Below are 18,420 nucleotides of genomic sequence, written 5' to 3'. Positions count from 1 at the left end.
TCAAGCAATTTGTCTTATGTGGGATGAAAAACCAGAGTTTCCGGGGTGGGGGGGGGACCCTACTACCTCTGTATGAGATCGGCTAACTTTCAATTGAAAAAAACCCATATAAAGAAGCTAATAAAGTTGCAATCCTGATGTCTCTTGTAATGTCTCAAATACATCAACTGGATGATTTCACATGGAGAAGAATTACTGGAAAGTTTGAAGAAGGCTTGCAGAATTACTGATATTACTGAGAGTTTGGAATCTCACATAACGTTGCATCCAGACTATGGGCAAACAACATGCAATGTGTTCTAGATGTTTGCTAAGAGGTTGCCATCGCTCTACCATGCAGTATGAAGATAGATTTTTGGTTATAACAGCAAAATGGCAGATAAGCTTGCAAGTGGGCTCCATACAGGTATGCAGATATCTTGACAAAATGTTGCAAGATGTCTGCAACAAGTAGCCTACATGCCCGAAGGCCTGCAATCTACATCCCATTATCCACAGCTCATCGTACAGCACATTTTCAGCACTGTTGCATCATAAAAATTGGACAAGATGCCAATGGACTAATGTACTCTTTACAGATGAGAGTCGTGTTAGTCTTTCCTCCAATTAAGACAACAACTGATCTAGCGCGAAATTGGAATAGCTTACTATCATGAGAATGTTCTTGAAAGGGATAAACACAGCAGTGCTGGGATAATGGTGTAGGGAGACATTATGCTTAATGGGTGCACCTAGCTACAAGTACTTGAAAAAGGGACTATATGACTGGTGAACGATATCACAATGAATCAATATCATACTGGATAGTTCCATTGTGCTGTAGGCAAAGAATTCATTTTTATGGATGAAAATGCCACACCACATCATACATGAGCAGTGGAGATACATCTAGAGACTGAGGATATTAATCGAATATAGTGGCCAGCATCTTCCCAGATCTCATTCCCAAAGAATACATTTGGGAGATGCACTGCTGCTCATCAGATATTTCAGGTCCTCATCAGATATTTCACTTTGAAATGTCTCCCCATAGTCTTCTGTAAGCACTGGACATGAATTCCTTAACTTGAAATTTGTAACTTTTGCCAAAAATGTATTGCAGTTTAATTTGTACAAAATTTATGAAACATTTTTTGTGCAATATAATTTATTAGTATGCTGGTAATAAATTTTCATCCACATTTGGCTGTAGTCATGAAAATTTTTTCATATATGAGGGGGTACCCATTTTCTAGTTACAGATGATGCCGCTAGGAATCCTGAGTGTGCTGTTTTCTACACAACAGTCTGGCAAGTGCAGGCATCCTGTGTGAACTGATTTGCTGTTCTGGCTGCTTTTTTGTTAGTGCTTACAAGCAAGTTTGGTGATTTTGTGATGGCTGATGATCACAAGAAACAGAGTGTGTGTGTGAAAATTTGGTTTCTTTTGGGTAAAACTGCAGTCAAAACTATTGTTATGCTTTGGCAAGCCTTTAAAGACAATGCTTTAGGTAAAATTCAGGTCTACAAGTGTTTTTTCCTGTTTCCAAAATGGAGACATGGAGACATGTCAGCTGAAGACCAACCATGATCTGGCTGACCTTTGACAAAATGATGAAAACATCAAGAAGGTTTGTGAGGAAATCAATGAATATCATTGAGCAAGTTTCTGAAGAGACTAATTTGTTGTGGTGTTCATGCCAGCAAATTTTAACAGGAGATTTGCAAATGAAACATGTGCCTGCTAAATTTGTGCTCATTTACTCACACAGGAAAAAAGCAATCATTGAATATGTTGCGGCAATTTGAGGGAGCAAGTTCTTAATAACCAGAACTTTCTATCAAAAGTTGTGACAAGGGATAAGTCTTGGTGATAAAATTACAATTATGATACAGAAACAAAACAAGCGTCAAGCCAATGGAAACATGAAAAATCGCCAAGATCCAAGAAGGCATGTCAAGTTCGATCTAAAGTCAAGACAATGTTGATTTGTTTTTTTGATGTGAATGGAATTGTGCACAAAGAATTTGTTCCTCCTGGACAGATAGTGAACCAACATTTTTATCTCAACGTTTTGAGAAGATTGCATGATAGTGTGAAATGAAAGCAGCCAGAAATGTGGAGTAGCAGAGATTGGTTGCTGCACCACGACAATACCCCAGCCTACACAGCCTTGTCTGTCCAACAGCTCTTGATGAAAAGTAATATGCCGTTGTTCCACACCCTCTCTACTCGACTAATCTCTCTCTCTCTCTCTCGCTCTCTCTCTCCATGTGACATTTTTTTTATACCCACAGATAAAGAAAACCATGAAAGGGCAGCAATTCATTGATGTGGATGATGTGAAAGAAAAAGTCGCTGGAGGCCATAAACAATATTCCAATTGAACAGTTCGAGAACTGTTTCAAACAGTGGAAAAAGCGTTGGGACAAGTACAATGACTCACATGGAAAGTACTTTGAAGGAGACTAGAATATGGTATTATAAATGGTAATTTTTTTAAAAATAATTCTGGTTTTTTTGGGTATCCCACTGTACAGGTAAAAATATAGTTCATCCATAGCTTTTGGACATCAATGTACAACACAGCTGTATAGTGCATAGATTTTGGTCTTCTTGGTTACAAGGATAAAGAAGCTGCAGAAAGAGTAAAAAAAAAGTAACAATGATGATAATGGAATATAATTTTTTTTTTTTTTGAACCAATACAAGCGAGGTCAAGTGACCTATAAGCACATCACTGCCATGTGTGGGGTTACAAGGGCAGTCTAAGAATATGTAAACTGCAGACTCTTGTAGACAAGATAGATAACCAATGGATATAGAATACTGGTTGATAATAATTTTTCATTAAAATTTCATCAACCAATGGAAGGTGGGGAAAGGATAAAGAGACATCTGTTGTATGCAGTTGAGAAAAGGGTAAGTTACATTTTTCTCTCTCAGAGCAATGAGGTAGTGGAATGTTTTGTGTTGAAATAGAAGTGAATCTGGTGTGAATAAATTTAAGAGAAGATATGATATCTGGTATGGGTGATGTATGGTCTCCCTTGACGAGTCTTCGATTTCCTGAAGGTCTCTGATAATAATAATTTCCTTTGATTACTTTAGTGCTATTTCCCAAGATTTCTTCTGTTTTTCTATTTTTGCACAATTCCCTTTGTTCTGTTCCCCACAATTTTCTTTGTTTTGTTTTTCGTAATTTGTTTTGTTATTTCCCAAGATTTCTTTTACATCTCATGATTGCTTTTGTGCTATTTCTGGTGATTTCCTTTGTTTCATGGGAATGGAGTGTGAGGGGATTAGTATTTTTATCCTAAATTCACTATAGAGAACACTGTGTTGCTTCATTTTAACAAATGATGTCTCTAGTAGATTCATTACAGCAATCATCTACTGTAACTAAGTGATGATCACTTCCAATTATCCTTAACACCATGAATATATTGCTATCAACACTAACATAGTCAATGAGGCATTTTTTAATATTATTATTTCTTGTACCTTCTCTCCATGTAAATTTGTGCACATCTTTACATTGCAACATGTTGTTAGTAATGACCAGTGCATGTCCTGAAACAGAAATTCAGTAAGTACATATCACAATTATCAGCTCTGCTCTTTTTATCTGGCTTTGACCCTTGAGTGATCCCTATATCACCTACCATTAACCACATCTCATCAGTGATTTTTGGATCATCATGACCATAACCTCTCCCCTTATATTTCTTGGTATACAAATATAACAGCCTGCCCTTTTTTGACTCTGCAGAATTCCTCGCTTGATCATTACCTGACTTTTGACGTGGCTGCTCCCATGAAGGCTGGGCCTACAGCAGCACTATCTTTCATTCCACCTATCCTCATAGCTTTATGCTCACAAGACTTGTCATCTAATTATCATTTCCATGACTGGACATGCTCTCTCTCTCACCTGCTTAACACTAAAAATGCAAAACATTTCCAGCTCCCCTGTAGCCTCAAATTTATCCCATACTGAATGGGACATGCATGAAGCCTCTCTTCACACGTCCTAACTACCATGCCATTCACGACGATGGTTTCTCTCATCTGGTCTCTACTATCATTACCTTGAAAACACACAACTCTACTTCTCTTATGCTTCTACTTCAATTTAATAACTTTCTCCAATCCCATGCTACTTTATTCATAAGTAATAATATTATTCATTCCAACCAATGCAGTTAAATATAGTCATTTTTAAAAAAAAATAAATAAACTTCCATTATTCTTGATTCAAACTAAATTAAGACCACTTGTTTTGGCAATAAAAATACAATAAAATATTTAAATATATACACTTTATTATCATTCGTTATTACTAGATGTCCATGAAGTTAGCCTAGTGGCTGTGCACTTCGCAATCATATGCCCGGGGAAGGAGTGTCCTAGGTTCAATTCTCTTCGGTGACATGAGGAGCTAAGGATCTTCCTCAGCCAGAGCCAAGTTAGCCGGTCTTGGGTGTGGACAGTAGGATCTTTTCCCCAGTTTATCCTGGGGTTTTTCATCCTGCAAAGCAAGCAAATTGGCCTTGAAAACTCAACACTACGGGACATAGGGCTGACCACCTTATCCTGTGAACGGTTTAAGGTCCGATGATTAATAAACCCTCAACACGGCAAGGTAAAAGAGGGAAAGGAAGATGAGATGAGATTATTACTAGACTAATCTCCAGCTTGAGAAATCTGAAAATAAGTGACTTTTTTCAAAGTTGAAAATCTGCATCAGAAGTATTAACTTAGATTCCGAAGAAAAGCCAAGCCAGTGAAGAGCAATAATGATCATTTAACAGTACACAGAAAATTTCAATAAAATATCATGTATAGCATACCTTATTTGCAAGGTCTAAGAGATCACTACTGCTTCCAGATATTGTACCTCCTGCTGCTTCAATTAGTTTCTGAAGGGTATTTGGTTCAGGGCTCAAATCTCGAGCGCCTGAATCAAATTCCCAACTTTCATGTTTTCCAGATGCACCAGATGCTCCAGAAGCTCCAGAAACTCCTGAAGCTGCCCCTGGAAAAAAAAAAAAAAAGCAAATAAATAATTTCAGAGAAAAAAGACAGCATTTAATGAAGGAAATGTTTTTCTTCATTTAAAGAACTACTAATATAAGGAAAATAATATTTGGTAAGCTTCTGCTGGTTTAGTATTATAACAGAATAAGACTAAAAATACAGTCTTCATATTAATAACACTAACATTCTGAAGCATATTTTACTAAAATTTTCATATAGGAAATTTTCTCAGAATAAATTTTGGAAAGGTGAAGCATAATTACAGTATTTAACTACACACAACCAGTTTTGACATGTCAAGGTTGTCATGGATGCAAAGTGCATTTTGCCACTGATATATTACACTGAAGCAACATGGATGCAAAGTGCATTTTACCACTGATATATTACACTGAAGCATCATGGATACAAAGTGCATGAGGAGTATATAGAGAAATACCATGCATAGTGCAGTTTTCAGCGCAGGGTAAAATGAACAGTGCAGGTTTCATTTTAGCATGGTTAAGAATTTTTAACAATTAAGATTTACCAGCAGAATAGTGCTGTAATACATTACTGACATTCCAACCCTACTAAAACAGTACCTTAGTGAGACTTAAGGTTAAGACTTACGAGGATTCAAATTTAACAACTTTGGATTGCTGTGATTATTAGGAAAAGTGACAATCCAACTTGCTACTGAACAGAACTAGAAAGTGCTCACAACTTTATCTTTCTGATTGCAACTGAGCAGTAAATAGCCCCAATTACTCTTTCCATTTCAAAGGCAAGTTGTAACTCATGTAGAAACTGCAAGAGAGAAATATTGAATTCCTGGTCTAGAAGATGCCTGATATTTTTTCCTTTTTTATTATCCTAGCCTATCAGGTGTCATTTGCATCCAGTAGGATGACTATTATGCATCTCCATATACAGTAGATTACGGTTAATAGAGGCAGCCCTTTTATTGGGACAAATCTAGAAGAAAAAAAACAAAATGAGAATATAAAAAGAATTTGCTTGATTTATTTGGGACACAATGCTGTTTAATTGGCATTTGCCATCAGCAATGACTTATCTCAGATCATCAATCTTCCTACCGGAATATCTAATAACCCCCCCACCCCATCAAATTGCCAACACACTTTACCTATTTCTAACAAGCACCCCTTCCAGGTACACCGTGGTTGTCGGGTCTCCTCTTGGTAACTCCGACTACACCCTCATAAAAGTATCTTTTGCCAAAGAACTACATTCATCCACCAATTCATAGTCTTGCATCCTTTGGCACTAAAGGGTGCCAATTTGGAGGACCTCCATGACTTCTATTCATCCTTTCCATGGTCCAACTACTGCTTCTGTTCTTCTGATCTAAACACCTGCTCAGATGGTATAACAGAAATCATCCTCACAGGAATGAAGGCTTTCATCCCTCATTCCACTCCAAACTCTTAGCCACCATCCAAGCCTTGGGTCTCAAAAAAGTGTGCCAATGCTGTAAAAGAAAAAACCTCTGCTTACCATGAATGGCTCAAGACCAAAACTTCAGCTGCCCACTATGCAGCTCGCAACAGTTGTAAAAGAATCATCACCAAATCCAAGTCAGACTTTGAAAGGGCCAAATAATACAAACTCATCTCCTGCTCAAATGGCAGTTGCCCCTTTTGATCCTTTGCCAAGGCCATTGGGTACAACTTCTGCCCACCCAGGTTTCCACCACTCTCACATCTGGATGGTACTGCAGTTACCTCACTTAAAGACAAGGCCAACTTACTGGCATCACATTTCTCTTCCAATTTCTGCATTGAAGACTGGGGTAAAGTTCCTCCACTCCAAGAACAGCTTCCTTCACATCACCTATAGTCTTCCGACAAAAAAGAAATCAAAAGAATGCTAAATAACTGGACACAAACAAGGCATTTGGTCCTGTGATATCGATCCACTATTGTGTTAAAAAATTGTGCTCCAGAACTAACACCTATCCTATATTGCCTCTTCAATCTATCCTACTCAACTGGCATCTACTCTATAACACAGAAACAGGTCCACATCCAGTCCATCCCAAAGAAAGGTGATAAAATCAACCAATGAACTACCATCCAATTGCTCTCATTTCTGTTCTCTAGCTATGTAGGTCAACAACAAATTTCCCCACCAATGCAGAAGTACCCTAGGGTTCTGTTCTTTCACTCACTCTCTTCCCCTTGCATATAAATGACCTGCTCTCTCAGACTTCCAATCCTATCCATAGCTTTGCTTATGACAGTACACTCCATTCCTCCATTTCATTCAACAAACCTTGCAGTGCTCAAGTATTAGAATCCTCAAAATCTACCACAACCAGTGACACCTGAACTCAGATCTCCTAGCTATATCTCAGTGGGGCAAGGACAACCTTGTAAACTTCAATGCCACCAAAACTTAGTCCTGTCAGATCTCTCAAAAGAAAGAACTTTCATGCCTCTCTCTCTCTTACTTTCAGTAATCTGTGATATCCAAGCATGATCAGATTTCTCTTCTTTCTTTGACTTGCACCTCAGATCTTTCCTGGCACAACCACATTTCAACTATAGCTTCGGCAGTCACTAAAAAACTTGGTGTACTTTTTCATACAAGACATTACTTCACATGTTCACAGCTGTTAACTCTATACAAAGCCCAAATCCATCCACACATGGAATATTACTATTATTATTATTACATGACACCTACAAGGAGTCCAAAGACTCATCAAGGGAGGGCACCTACTCTACAACTCTCCATCTCCACCACTCAATCCACCAACTACAGCAAACTGCATCATCTACCCCAATGTTTCTCAAAGTGTGGTACATGTACCCCCAGGGGTACGTGGCAATTTTTGGATATGCATCATTAATGTATGGAATCATTAAGAAAAAAATAATCATTTTAAACGTATATATATTTCTCAGTAAATTATATATTATGTCTGAATTCTCCTACTCAAATTGCGAGGTACTATCGCCACGCCGTTCACATCCTAGCAATAGTAACTCACTCCTTGCGGTAAACAACACGCCCTCCCCCAACAGCATCACTATACTGATCAACAAGAGAAACAAGTAGTTTTATTGTATCACTGAATAAGGTACAGAGACATTTGCAGTCTGTGTAATATATTTCTCAACTTCTTCTTCTTCTTCTTCTTCTGCAGCTTCTCCCACTTAAGTGGGGTCACTGTTTCTTATGAGTCTCCTCCACACCTTCCTGTCTTGGGCTGTCACCACATCCAAGTTCTTCATCTTCAAGTCCTCTTCTACCAGCTCCCTCCATCTCTTCTTTGGCTGCCCACGCTTCCGCCTTCCTTGCACATCCATCTGCATGACCCTTCTTCCCACATATTCGTCCTCCCTCCTCATCACATGACCAAACCATCTCAACCTTGCCTCCTGTATTTTCGCTCCTAAGTTCGTAACTTTCACTGTTCCCCTGATATAGCCATTTCTCAGATGATCCTTTCTGGTCACACCGCGCATCCACCTAAGCATTCTCATCTCTGCTACTTCCATCCTGCTAATGTTATTTTTCCTCAGGGCCACAGTTTCTATAGCATATGTCATAGCTGGCCTCACTACTGTCCTATAAATTTTGCCTTTCAGATTGATCGGCACCCTCTTATCACATAACACTCCAGCCATCTCCCTCCAGTTCCTCCAACCTGCTTGTATCCTGCATCCCACTTTCTTCTCACCTCCTCCATCTTCTTCCACTGTCGAACCTAAGTATCTAAAGTCTCTCACCTTCCTGATGACATTTCCTTCCAGCTCCAGGTCTGTCTCCTGGCCACCGCCCACTGCGCAACACATATACTCTGTCTTACTTCTGCTCAGTCTCATACCTCTCTCTTCCAGTACTTTTCTCCATCTTTCTAGTTTAGTTTCCGCTTCTTCTCTTGAATCTACACACAGCAAGATGTCATCTGCATACAACATTGTCCAAGGTGCATCTTCTCTCACCTCCTCTGTTACCACCTCCATCACAATATTAAACAGAAACGGACTTAATGCTGACCCTTGATGCAAGCCAACTGTTACTTGAAAACTTTCTGTCTGTCCCAAACAGGTCCGAACACTTGTCTTCACATTTCTGTACATTTCCTGCACCAACCTGACATATTTCTCCGGCACCTTCTTCTCCCTCAGACACCTCCAGACTTCTTGCCTTGGCACTCTATCGTATGCTTTCTCCAGATCAATAAATACCAGATGTAGCTCCCTTTGTTTCTCTCGATATTTTTCCATCATCTGTCGTAACCCAAAGATAGCATCTGTTGTTGATCTACCAGGCATGAAGCCAAATTGTTCCTTTGCAATCTCCACCTCCTCCCTCAATCTACCATCAAGAACCCTTTCTAGGATCTTCATTGTGTGGGACATCAACTTTATTCCTCTGTAATTTTTACAGTCTTGTGCATCCCCTTTACCCTTGTAGATGGGAACAAGAGTACTCTCCCTCCATTCCTCGGGTATATTTTCCTGTTGGCAAACTTTCATGAACAGGTCCCACAGCAGGTCAATTCCCTCTTCCCCCAGTGCCTTCCATGCCTCCACTGGAATTCTGTCGGGGCCCACCGCTTTTCCATTCCTCATCCTCTTCATGGCCTCCGTCACTTCCATTCTACTGATGTTCTGCACCATCCCCTCAGAAGGCTGCCCATCTCCTCTGTGAGTCCTTGCATTTTCCTCATTCAGAAGTCCCTCAAAGTATATTTTCCATGTTTCTTATCTCCACATCCCTCCATAATACTCTTCCTTCAGCATCTTTGATCTGCCTCACATGTAAGATGTCCTTAGCTGCTTTATTTCTACATTTCGCTAGTTGGTAAATTTTTCTCTGTCCTTCCTTTGTTTCTAATTGATCATACAGATCTTGATATGCCATGGTCTTCGCATGTGCCACAATTCTCTTGGCTTCTTGCTTTCTCTGTTTGTACACCTCTCTGTCCTCTTCCACTCTTGACTCATCCCACTTCTGCTTTGCCTTCCTCTTAGCTGTCACTGCCACTTGTACATCATTATTCCACCACCAACCCTCCTTCTGCTCTCTAATCTTTCCAGATGTCTCACCAAGCACCTCGATTGCACAGCTCAGGATTACTTTTGAATTATGTTTCCACCAATCTTGTACACTTTCCAGTCCATCCGAAATCCTCTCTAACACTCTCTCCCTAAAACGATTCCTCACACTCTCTTCTTTTAAGCGAAACCACTTAATTGTCTTCATCCCATGGCAACCAGAAGTTCTTATCTTCGATCTTAATTTAAAGTCTGCGCACAGCAGTCGGTGTTGTTGTGCTACTTGATCTGTTGGAATTACCTTACAATTTGTCACAACCTTAAGATGTTTTCTTCTAGTCAAAATGTAGTCAATTTGTGAGCTGTTGTTACCACTTCTAAATGTTATCAAATGTTCTTCCCTCTTGAAGAAAAACGTTAATTAATATATTTCTCAACAAATAGTGCAATTAGAGACAACTGGGATAAAAACGGCACTAACTAATGAATCACATCGCCCCAATAGAAACTGCTATATAGACTCAAGCAAAACCATATGTTGCCGGTGCAACATATGGTTTTGCTTGACACCACCCCATCGTGAACGTGTTAAAACCAAGAAATATATAGTGAATATGTTTCAGATATTATGGAATTCAACCGAATTCCATAATATCAGATAATGGAGTTGAGTTGAAATTAGCATTTCAACTCAACTGTTGGCTTGCTTTTGTCTTTGGTTCACGTGATCTCTTGTTAATACCGCACCAATCATATGCACTTCTTCATAGCTGCTCTATCTCTACTGGCCTACCATTGCTGTCTGTTTCACATTCTGCTTTTACTTCTCATTATTTTGCTTGAAATAATGGGAAAGAAGATGAAGCTATTTAGGTAGATGAATGTGACGATGAACACAAGGAATCTGTTCTCGATGCCAAAAGTAGCGATAGCAAATAGGAACTTCTTGGTAAGTCGCACCATTTTCAGTTTTCTTCTGAAAACTTTCCAAAAATCCAATTTTTAGCTTTCAATTTGGGAAAAAAAGTGCGAGTTATATTCGAGTAAATACGGTAATTTTTTTAGCTTTCAAATGCTTAAGTATGAATCACTATTGAAAGACTGGATTTATAAAATGCACAAAACAGAGCAATATAGCAAATACAAGCAACAAGAAAACGTTGATATTGTATCTGAATCAATAAAATTGATAAGGGTGTGTCGTCTGACATCTCTAGAGAACCAACTAGGAAGAAGATGAAAAATCTTCGTAAGTATGATATGAATTACTTGAAATGTGAATTTTCGTGGATGAGAAATGAAGAGGAACAGATTCCAAATTTTGTTCTATTAAAAATAAATCATGTTTTTTGTTTACATGAACATATAAATTCAAATAAAATAGACATTTACAATGAAATATACTTTATTTATTTATTTATTATTTTGGTAAAAGGGGTACTTGGCAATAATGAAAATTTAAGAAGGGGTACACGGATATCTGAAGTTTGAGAAACACTGATCTACACCAATGTCATCTACTGCCCACCACCACTAGTATTTTCACAGACAATCACAAACATCCATGCCCATGGCAGGATTCAAACCCACAGCCTTTTGGCTGGAGAGCAGATACACTAACCACTCGGCCCTTCATATTGCTCCCATATTTGGGGAGGTGCACCAAAATCCTCTCTAAGATTGCTCGATTCTGTCCAAAAGAATCTGGCTAATTAATGACCCCTATCTCATAGCTACTTCAATCCCTCTCTCACAGATGCTCATTTTCTGCCTTGTACCTGTTCTACAGATACTTTCATGGACAGAGCTCGGCTGAATTGGCCACTATCATTCCCCCCTACTCTCCTCCAAAACCATTAAAACAAGAGCCACTGTTAACCAACACCCTTTTACAGTCCATCTTGAAACTCACCGAACCAACTTTGCTGTCTCCTCTTTCATTCCATCTATTTCTGTCCTTTGGAACAGTCTCCCCCACTCTGCCTTTCCCAAAGATTACAACCATCAGCTGTTCAAGCAAAATGTGAACAGATTCCTCCTTTCTGCTATTCCTCTTGTCCAAACATGGCACTAATGTGCTATAGGTCATGTGACCTTAAATAAATAAAAAATATATAAAAAAATTGGGCCAGCCAATAACCTCTAACAAATGAAGTGCTAGAAAAATTATGTAATTATGCTTCTCAAAAATTTAGTGCTGATGACATCTGCAATTCTGATGAAACAGGGCTATTTTATCATGCCAACATCCGATGATTCCCTGTGTTATAAACATGTTACACTGCTTGGATCAATAAAAGCAATGAATCGCGTAACTTATGGTGTTCAAATATGTCAAGAATTGATAAACAAAAGCTGCTAGTTATTGGAAAAACAGATAGGCCTTGATACTTTAAAGGGATTAAAATGGAGAGTTCACCAGTTCAGTAGCATGCATACAAAAATGCATGGATGAATGACATTTGAAATTTTTAAGAATCAGCTTTCATATGAGTCAAACACAAAAGTTAATCTATTATATGTTTATGCAGAGTCAAGCGAATGTTATGGCATTACAAGAGGACTTGAATAGATTGCATGAATGGAAAAGTAAGTGGAAGTGTCAATTCAATGTTGCAAAGTATAAGGTTTTGAGATTTGGTAGGCAACGATGGGATGCAAAGTATACACTTGGTGGGGAAACCTTAAAGAAAGTAAAGCAGATGAGAGATCTAGGAGTAACGGTAGAGAAGGACCTGAACTTCAGGGGCCACAATGTACAAATTGTAAAGACATCACATTGGATAATGGCAATGATGTGGAGGACCCTGACATGCAGAAATAGAGGGTTATGATTCCATTGTATAAGGCATCGATTAGGCCTCATATGGATTACTGTGCACAGATTTGGTTGCTAGGTTTTCATGACAGATATGTTGGAGAGGGTTCAGAGAAGATTCACAAAGATGGTCAGCGGTTTTTGGAATGTGAAGTACGAGGACAGATTGAGAGAAGAAGGAAGGGGGGGGGATATGATTGAGACATATAAGCTAGTCGGGAGTTGTTATCAGGTTGACATGGAAGAGATATTTCATAGAATGGGAGAGGGGAGTAGAACAAGAGGCCATTGCTGGAAACCGTATAAAGAGGGTGTTAGCAGAGGAGTGAGGAGAAGGTTCATGCATGGAGAGTGGTATGCATTGCCTGGGTGTGTTGTAAATGTAGACACACTGAATCAGTTTTAAAACACGATTGGATAACCATTGTGTGCAATAATGTGTACCTCCCACGATGAGTCTCCAACTCCATGGAGGTCAGATGTTAATAATAATAATTAACCGGAATCCACTATATTCCTAATCTGGGCTGAGCTCTTACTCTCAACATAATTCAAATCCCACCAGTCATTTATTTTTGAATCATGTTTATTATGATTGTCTTCCTTTCGTTTTTTTCTCAATTCTTTCCTCTGAAGACTTTTATGCCTCACAATATGACCCATATATCATATTTTTTCTGTTTTAAATGTTTTAATTAGTTCAATTTTAGTATTGATTATCTCCAAAAATTCTTCATTTCTCTTTTTATGACCTTCAGATCATCAGTTCTCTTCTGTAATCCACTTCTTAAAAGTATCAATATCACTATCTTCCTTGTTTACTGTCAGTGTTTCTTCTCCACAAAGAAAAGTAGATCAAATAAAATAATAAATCATTCTTACTGTAATTTATTTCTCTTAATGTTAGAATGTTTTATCAATCTATTAATGGTTGATTTTGCAATTCCTATTCTTCTGATCTCTCTCTTTTGTATTTTCCATCCTCTGTAAATTAAACAAGTGTAACATTCAGCTTGTTCTATAATTGGGTATTCTACTTTGATTTTTAGCTTTGAAATATATCTTTATCTGCTTATTATTATTATTATATCACACCTCCAGGGAGTCCAAAGACTCATCAAGGGAGGGCATTAACTCTACAACTGTTCGTCTCGATACTCCACCAACCTTCATCATCTAACACCAACGCCATCTACCGCTGACTGCACCACTAGTGCTTTCACAGACAATCGGAAACATCCATGCCCACTGCAGGATTCGAACCCATGACCTTTTGGCTGGAGAGTGGATACACTAACCACTCAGCTAACCAGGCCAGCATTATATTTTTTTTTTTTTTTTTTAATGTATGCCATATTTTTTTACATGGGTATTTATTTGTTCTATTAATTTTTGTAGGTCTTCTTCTCTCACTCTCAGCAATAAATATATAGTATCATTTTTGCATAAAGAAGAATATTTATACTTCTTTCTCCTATTTTTACTTCCTCCATTTCTTCCATACTATTAAAATATTTTATTCTAGAAAATGTATAGAAGGGTGCCAGCCTCGTTGGCTGAGTGATTAGCATTTCCGCTCAACTAAAAGGTTGTGGGTTTGAATCTGCCCATGGGATTGTCGATGTCTGTGATTGTCTTTAGGTGGGAGATCAATTTCATCACCTGGTGTGAAACCACCACCCTGCTTACAGGAGACCTGAAGTGACTTGAAAAAGTTCCATGTTTGGTTTCGAGAGCAGGTTTTCTGGACCAGATAAAAATAAAATAAATGAAAAAGACAAAAAATATAAATAAAACCAATAATATATATACCCTTAACCCATCCATAGTACAAATGTACTACAGATTCACAAATAAACTATTGGTGGGAAGGAGCCACATAAAAAAAAAAGGAACACCCAAGTCTAACTTTTTTGTATTTCAAGTTTTCAACAGTTCACAGTTGACTATTTTGTTTCAAGTTTAGTTCTAATATATGTTAAAGATACCAAGCAATTTTATAAGCTAAGTTTTAATCCTTTTTCCCAAGTACATAGGTTATAAAATTGCTTGGTATCTTTGGTACCAAGCAATTTTATAAGCTAAGTTTTAATCCTTTTTCCCAAGTACATAGGTTATAAAATTGCTTGGTATCTTTAATATAGTATATACCCAAGGTAAAAAACTTTCTACATATATATATATATATATATATATATATATATCACGGATCTCAGTCAGTATATAAAAAGCATGAATATATATATATAGAGACATATCATCCTGTCAATTTTTCCCTTATTGATGTTTCTGTTAATTTCTTATGGAGAACACTATCAAAGGCTTTATTAATCTACTAAATAAAATAAAAATGTTTCTGCATTTCCAAATTTCTTTCAAGTTGATATCTAGTATCATTCTGATATATACTGAAGATACCCTCCTGCTTCCTCTGTTATTCATAAATTTACTTACATCCTTTATTTCATTTCATTTTTTTTTTTTTTTTGTTGAATTCTTTCCAGTATAATTCATAATAGCAAATTTAGTACAAGGTTCATGAGGTTTATTGATCTGTAATCTTTATATTGAACTGCCCAACCCTTTTTTTTTTTTTAAATGTTGATAGAATTCCTGCATATCCACTTCGAACATCATTATCAACAATAGCTTTCTTCAGTCCACTGCTGAACTAATGCTTCTTCTATTTTGACTGATCTTGTGCAATTCACCACCAATAAATGTGCACAATATCTTTTTATCTTATCATACTGTCTACATGACTTCCAATAACCAGTTCTCAACGTCCATTCCGTTGTTCTCTTTGTCCATCTGTTGTCAGATATTCTGATCGCTTGTCTGCCTAGCACTATTTATTGCCTTTTATTGCTGATGCGATGTTCATTATCTTTGTTTGTTCCTTATCCAAATATTATTCTTTTTATTTAACCACATTATTCCCAAAATGGCTCTTTTCACGTTTTATTATGTTGTTTTCAGTTTCTCTAGCTGTTTTTAGTCAGGCTCCAGATTTCACTACCTTAGGTCATTATTGGAACCTATGTTAGTGAACACTGGTTGTACATCTTTCTTTTTAAGCAGTTTGTTTAAACTGCTTTTAAACATATTTCTATAATGGTTAAAATGTTTCCATCCTGTTGTTATTGTAAGCAAATTTTGTTATAAAGTTTATGGTTGTTTGTAATGATATGTTCCAGAAATTTGTACAAACTCACTATTTCAATCTGTCTTTGATTTATTTTTATTTGTTTTCTGGAGTATTTACACTATAAATTATTATTATAAACTATAAATACCCTGACACTTGAATCCCCTGACGAGCAGAGACAAGAATGTTATTGTACTTCTTTATAGAGCCTTGACAAGATGGAGTCTTATCAAGGCTCTATGAAAGAGGTACAATAACATGCTTGTCTCTACTCATCTGTGTATTCTTCAATAACCAAGTAATTCAACAAGCTGATTTAGCCACTTTTGCAATATTAATCCATATTTATTTGCAGGTGTATCTCCAAACTTACCTCACTTAATTCGATTATTATTATTATTATGGGCCTACTCCATGGAGGCCTTAGACTGATCATCAGAGACCCTAAACATCATGCTGAGAACTATCCAACATTTGCGAGGTATCATACTTTGCTTTGAACTCATTCACAGTCATCGCAACCTATTCCACTCATGCACCACTCTCCAAGCAAAAATCTAGTCCTAACGCCCTGTTAACTATAATCTTACTCAGTTTCCAAGGATGGCCTCTAGTTCTCCCACTGCCAGACCTGTTCTGAAAAATTTCCTGTGTATTAATCTTGTAAAAACCCTTCAGCAATTTGTATGTCTCAATCATATCACCCTTTTTTTTCTGCCTGTCAACCAATTTCTGTAACCCACAAATCTTCAACATGTCCTCATAAGGTTCATTCCATAGATCTGATACCATCTTGGTCACTCACCTGTAGATCCCCCTCCCTCCTCTTCATACCCAAGAAACCTCAGTGACAAGACCTGCTTGCAGGTCTTCTCAACAATGAAACCCTCACGCTTGAATACCTTGTCACTCGAATCCCCTGACGAGCAGACACAAGCATGTTATTGTACCTCTTTATAAAGCCTTGACAAGATGGAGTCTTATCAAGGCTCTATATAAAAGAGGCACAATAGCATGCTTGTCTCTGCTTTTCTGGATATTATTCAGTAACCAAGTAATTCAACAAGCTTATTTAGTCACTTTTGTAATATGCCCTCTAAACTTTAACTCCGGGGTGCTTAAGGGTCAAAGCTGTATAACTGAGAGGAGACCTCCACATAGCCTTTAAAGGAATGCGGAGAACCGACCAGGGCTTCTGACCTAATGTCCAATCCTCACCTTCTCGTGGTGCACCCTGTTGGGTATCTACTTGGATACTGAACGAACGAGGATGGGCTGGCAATTTGGGATTTAGCCGACCAAATTGTATTCTTATTGGTTAAACCAAAATAAAAAATGATGGTACAACATGACAAAATTTCATGCCGGCTGGGGCGTCGCCCGGTTAAACAAGGCCCCCGTTGTTTTCGCCAGGGAACCAGGGCGAACAGCGAAAAGTCAGCTACTGGAAAAAATCTGAAAACAAACCCCAACTCAACATCACCAGAGTTAAAGATCGGTACTATCAACGTAAGAAGCCTGAATGGCAAAGAAATGGAGCTAGCTGAGGAATTAGATAAGTACCAGATCGACATAATAGGGGTGACTGAAACAAAAAAGACCAAAACTGGTGAGATCTTTCTGAGCAATAAATACAAAATGTTATATTCAGGCAATGACAATCAAGGAAAAGAAGGAGTAGCCATAGTATTCAACACAAAATACGAGGCTAATCTTCTTGAATGGCAGTCAGTCTCAAGTAGAGTAATGTGGGCAAATATGAGAATGGGGAACTGGACAATGAGACTTATTTGTGCCTATGGTCCCACAGAAGGTTCTACTAAGGTAGAAGTGGAGGAATTTTTTGAGGCTTTAGAAAAAGCAACTGACACAATGAAAAAGGAAAAGTTGGTCCTTGTTGGGGATCTAAATAGTAGAGTAGGAAATGATTGTGAGACATACAAAAATATTTTGGGAAAATTTGGAGAAAAGAGCAAAGCTGTTGGATTTCTGCTCAGGACATGGACTGGTTATTACTAACACCATGTTCCAACATAAAAATGTGCACAAATTCACATGGAGAGAAGAGGCTAGGAATAAGAAAAGTCTCATTGATTATGTTATTGTTGATAGTGATGTTTTCTCCCTGGTGCAGGACACCAGAGTGTATAGAGGATTTGAAATTGGAAGTGATCACTATTTAGTCTTGAGCAGGATAAAATTGAATTTCATATTGAAAAGAATAACATGTAAGAAAGTTTTAAAGCGAATAAAAGTTGAGCAGCTCTCAGATGTGAACTGTAGACTAAAATACAGAAATATTATTGAAAAGAAAATGAAAGAGTTTGAGAACAGGAATCAAACCTTGGAGATTCAGTGGCAAACTCTGAAGGAAACAATGATTGATTCTGCCAGAGAGGCATGTGGTGAGGTTGTGTGC

General features: G+C 37.8%; 1 protein-coding gene across 1 annotated transcript in view; it reads right to left on the bottom strand.

Moving 5' to 3' along the window:
- LOC150101280 (colorectal mutant cancer protein) overlaps positions 1-18,420 on the bottom strand; it is a 499,737-nt gene that overhangs the window by 432,343 nt on the left and 48,974 nt on the right. Inside the window, exon 3 of the mRNA XM_090400857.1 lies at positions 4,834-5,018. Within this exon, the coding sequence (XP_090256983.1) occupies positions 4,834-5,018 (185 nt within the window). The remainder of the gene's footprint in view (positions 1-4,833; positions 5,019-18,420) is intronic.

The sequence above is a fragment of the Typopeltis vanoorti genome, chromosome 11 (assembly GCF_054136105.1).
Source record: "Typopeltis vanoorti isolate ZY-2024b chromosome 11, IOZ_Tvanoo_1.0, whole genome shotgun sequence".
NCBI lineage: Eukaryota > Metazoa > Arthropoda > Arachnida > Uropygi > Thelyphonidae > Typopeltis > Typopeltis vanoorti.
This window is presented reverse-complemented; position numbering and strand designations above follow the sequence as displayed.